The sequence below is a fragment of the Aphanomyces astaci genome, assembly GCF_000520075.1.
Source record: "Aphanomyces astaci strain APO3 unplaced genomic scaffold supercont1.10, whole genome shotgun sequence".
NCBI lineage: Eukaryota > Oomycota > Saprolegniomycetes > Saprolegniales > Verrucalvaceae > Aphanomyces > Aphanomyces astaci.
Window position 1 is genome coordinate 1,143,712 of NW_009798273.1, and position 4,337 is coordinate 1,148,048.

At 47.5% G+C, this 4,337-nt stretch overlaps 2 protein-coding genes across 2 annotated transcripts; both read right to left on the bottom strand.

Moving 5' to 3' along the window:
• Positions 1 to 235: 235 nt before the first annotated feature.
• Positions 236 to 1,017, bottom strand: H257_05546 (hypothetical protein; the record flags this gene model as incomplete). Its single annotated transcript, XM_009830456.1, has 2 exons — positions 236 to 382; positions 589 to 1,017. 2 exons carry the CDS (start codon positions 1,015 to 1,017, stop codon positions 236 to 238), a joined length of 576 nt encoding a protein of 191 aa, XP_009828758.1.
• A 526-nt stretch (positions 1,018 to 1,543) lies between these two features.
• Positions 1,544 to 3,208, bottom strand: H257_05547 (hypothetical protein; the record flags this gene model as incomplete). Its single annotated transcript, XM_009830457.1, has 3 exons — positions 1,544 to 1,746; positions 2,368 to 2,594; positions 2,856 to 3,208. 3 exons carry the CDS (start codon positions 3,206 to 3,208, stop codon positions 1,544 to 1,546), a joined length of 783 nt encoding a protein of 260 aa, XP_009828759.1.
• Between the last annotated feature and the right edge of the window lie 1,129 nt (positions 3,209 to 4,337).

Below are 4,337 nucleotides of genomic sequence, written 5' to 3' on the forward strand. Positions count from 1 at the left end.
AGGAAGTCGCGATCGAGTCCCCCGTGTCGTTTGTGTCCTCTAGCGGCATCTTGTGCGTGACCGAGCCCCGACCAACCGAGTCGGACCCGATGACCACGCTCCAGCGCAGGTACCTGGTACTCGATCACTTTCTTGTTGGCGCTGGCGGGGTTAGGCCTGTCCACGCGGTGGCTGCTTTTCGCGTCTGCCGCGTGGTTGCACTTTTCCCTCGACACTGGTGACCTAGTTTCCTCTCTTATGCCAGTGGCGTCACGACGATGTTGGCAGTACGCTTAATCTCTACCAGTATACTGTAATGAAGCTCCACGTAGCAGTAGGTAATGCGAAAGCTCACGATTTTCGCGTCATCGTAGGCTCGTATTCTACTAGCGCACCCTCTATGCTATAAATGTTAACGAGTTTGGTCTATAATGGAATACGACGGTTGCGGAAGATGTAAATGCACTCATTACTATCACTTTCACTGTCCCTGTTCGTCCCGTGCATATAAGTCTGACGGATGGGGAAAATGAAACTATCGCTGGAATAAGCATAAGTCTCTCATTTATCCGAACAATATCCGTATAAAGCCTGGTCAAAACTCCCAACCGGTGGAGATGCTCTCATTGATGGCACGAACCGCCGGCGAGTGCGACAAGCGTGGAACACCGGGAACGGCCAACACAGCTGCTTGAGTTTATTCCTCGTCGGTCGCTGCCGGGTAAAGCCGTGCCGTTTGCAAAAGCACTGAAGAAGCTTTAGAAGTGAGCTGTAGGCAGCGTAGGGCTTCTTGGTAGAGAGGTAGTTGAACAGCCAGTCCCGTTGGTTCAGCTTGATCCACGTAATCATGTGTGTGGTGGTCAAAGCACGTTCGTTATCGCGTACACGATTTATGAACTCTACTAAATCACTTAGATAGGGGAATTCCTCGTAGAGGCCGCCAGGCACAAGCTTGTTGCACTTCTTGTTGCCGTCGTACGCTAGCAACTCGAAACGTTGGTGCTGCCAGCTGCGAATGGTATGTCGAGCGATACCCATGACTCGCGATATCTCGCGGCAAGACATTGTCTCGAGGAGACCAATGTCTTGGAGCTTCGTCCATACTACTCTGGTCCGAAATAGTTGCGGCCTTCATTTTGACTTGATTAAATTATGGTGCTCCAATCTAAAACAACCTAGTATTTCTATGTCACTTCAGAAACGAATAAATGTGGCCAAAAATATAATGTAATTTTATTCAATTGCCAAAAGACCCTGTTCTTGAGAATTCAGAAGTGTTTCCATGGAAGCCTCTTCCCCAAGTCGAAAGTTCAAATGGATCAAGGCACTCTCGTAGTTATACGCATCGCACTCAACGTTGAAGGCCGTTAAGTCCACTATCAACGCATCCTTCTTCATGCGAGGGAGCTTATAATCATTGCTATCGTGTATTTCGATGCATTTCTCCATCACCTTTTGACGTGTAACACAGGCAATTCATAAACGAGGTTTCCACAGCATCAATAAGGCCCTCGATTGTTCGAGTGCACTTTTGATACTGCAGACTTTGAATAGAGTTAAAAAATCATAAGTCTAGGACATTGAAGTCTGGGCTATTGGGGGGCTGGTTCTTCATTGCAATTCCGGACACGCCGCTCGACTCCAACATACTTGTCGTTAGGCATTTGTGAGGGCTGGCGATGTCATGTTGAATAATGACACCCGATCGCAGTGTAGAGCGGGGGAACTTGGACTTTATGGCCGGCACGACATAATTTAACACCATTTCTATGTACACTTTCGAGTCCACGGATTTTGGAGTCGTCACTATTGTGCCTTTTGCGCGATTCTTGGAGTTGCGTTTTGCAGGCAATTTTTCGACAAATGGCCAAAAAATCAATTTTGCCGTCAAATATGTTGCCGTTGAAGTCAACACGAGGGCGGGCAATCGCCAAAAACATAACTTTTGTTATAAATCGTTTAGACTTCAAAAAACGAGCAGCCACAGCTTCATCCTCGTACACATTAATCTTCCTTTTCACCTTTGTCAAATAGAACCATTTTTCGTCGTGTATATTGTCAAAAAAAGATCTCCATTCAACAAAGGTTGAAGGAAAGAAATAGATTATCTTAAATATTGCTTGGAGTCAAAAAATGCTTCACGTAACTTGAACGAGCCTTCAGCCGGGGACATTCTGCCATGTGCCGAAGCACCGTCGTCCTGGGAATTTGGCACGCATGAGAGAGAGCTCTCGTCGTCTGCCGCGAGGCCTGTGGCACTTGCCGAATCGTGTCTTCAACCTCTTCACCTGTGCGCGTTTTTTTGCGACCAGAATTGCCTAAAAAAGTACAGCTGCGTAAAATAATATTTTTGGAATTCGATAAATAAATAAATTCACAGAGGTATACCTCGGATTTTGGACGCAACATCGGCACAGATGTGGCCCTCGCGGACGGAGCTCTGCCCACGAGCCCATACGCGCTTCACAGTGTCCGGGTGGCAGTTATGCTGCATGGCCAGCTTGACAATGGCACCACGAGGCAGTATACCAGAGGACGAGACTGCAAGTAGGCTCTCGTAGATGGAACGACGCTCATCGTGGTCGTAATGCAGATTTGATTGACGTATTCCAAGTCTGGAGTAGCATAACTTTATCATATGAAGGAGTAAAAGTCCCCTCGATGACACACCCACCACTGTCAAATACCGTATTTTAGCAATAGCCAATCAAAACAAGCACTACAAAGGTTCCAAGCCAGCTAAACTTGTCGGACGTGAACTCCGATTGTTAGTGCGCGAGGCTTCCAAGACGGGATTATCCGCACGAAACTTCAAGACCAGCTTAGATATTGACGCCTCCCTTCGAACATGTCAACGTCATCTCCAAAAGACTGACACGTTGGCCTGCACGAAGCGAAAACACACGCCAATGCTGACTTCGCGGCACAAAAGCGCTCGGTTGATTATGCCAAGATGCACCTCATGGATCCACCATCGTGGGCCGATATTCGAACTGGCCCAAACGTTGCACGCAATAGCAATGGCGCGTTGCTTGATATTCGTTGATACATCGGTCCAGATGGAATCGGCACCTACATTTCGAATCGCTAGCGTGAAAGGCCGACGCACTGTCCTGTCGAGTGGTTGGAACAGGTGTGTCGCATTCTCCGGCAGAAATTGCAGCAATTCGTTCGAGGCTTTGGCTTCCGCGTAGGTGTATTCAGAGTAGTGCGACGAGCAGCCATCCATGATCGAAACAGGAGGCTCTGTTGACGGTGGAATATATGGAATATATGCGCGTAGCATGACAAGACACGTGCGACAGATTTAGGAGTTCTTCCACCCTTTTTCAGATGTAATAGCAGCGCCTGGGATTGTGAGAACTGTCACATGCTTCGGTTGACTCTCTGTCACCCGAGAGTGCAAACAGCGGTTGCATCTTCGTCCCATCTACGGCAATACATACAGTAGAACACTTGTTGCATGTGCGGAGGCAGCTATTTCCTTGGCATGCCGATCTCATTGACTGATGGACCACAACCTTCTTTGACGTGTTCAATAGAGAAAAGATGGTCTCGTCCATCCATGTTGACAAGCGACATGGAGTGAGCGTGATCATGAAAGAAGGCAATGATAGTAGTGTTGTCAACCGCATTGCGAGGCCTGCTTTGGGCCTTCGTGACCTTGAGATGAGGGTAGCGACCAAGGAACCTCTTGTATCAGCCGGTGGACAACTTCCCATGCATGAGGCGTATCACGTATCACGTACGAGCTCGAGCATCTGGGTTGCCTCCTGGACAATATGGCGACAGTTGATGGGGTGACCATATTTTTCCATTGCGAGGGTCCATGTGGCCAAATCCTCTTCGAACTGCCGCAGTAATGGCGGCGGTCCCATTGTCATGAACGCATTGGATGTGATGCGGCTTTAGCAAAACCCACATGTTTCCGAAGTGTCCGTTGCGAAATGTCGTATGCACTCGCAGCAGAATGTGATTGGGCTTTGGATAGGACTGCCTGGACGGCTGCTATCAGGGTGTCAACCGTGTAGGCGGTATTTGGTTGTCAAATCAAACTCGAAAATCTTTTAATATATATATTTTCCCAGCAATAAACTTTTACAAACATTATTGGCATGAGAGGTACTTTCTTGTTCAATAATAAAGCTCGAACGATTTAATTGGATGAAATGAATCGGCACTTCACTGGATATTCGTCGCATCACAGGTCGGTCACGTTAATAGTTTTCCTCTTGTGGCGGGTTGATTTCCTGCCGGAACTACAGGAGGCCTTGAAAAACGTAAAAGTCGAGCTGAAGTGGGAAAAACACCATAATATAGTGCTTTATGAAATTTGATAAGTACAATTTCACATAAGT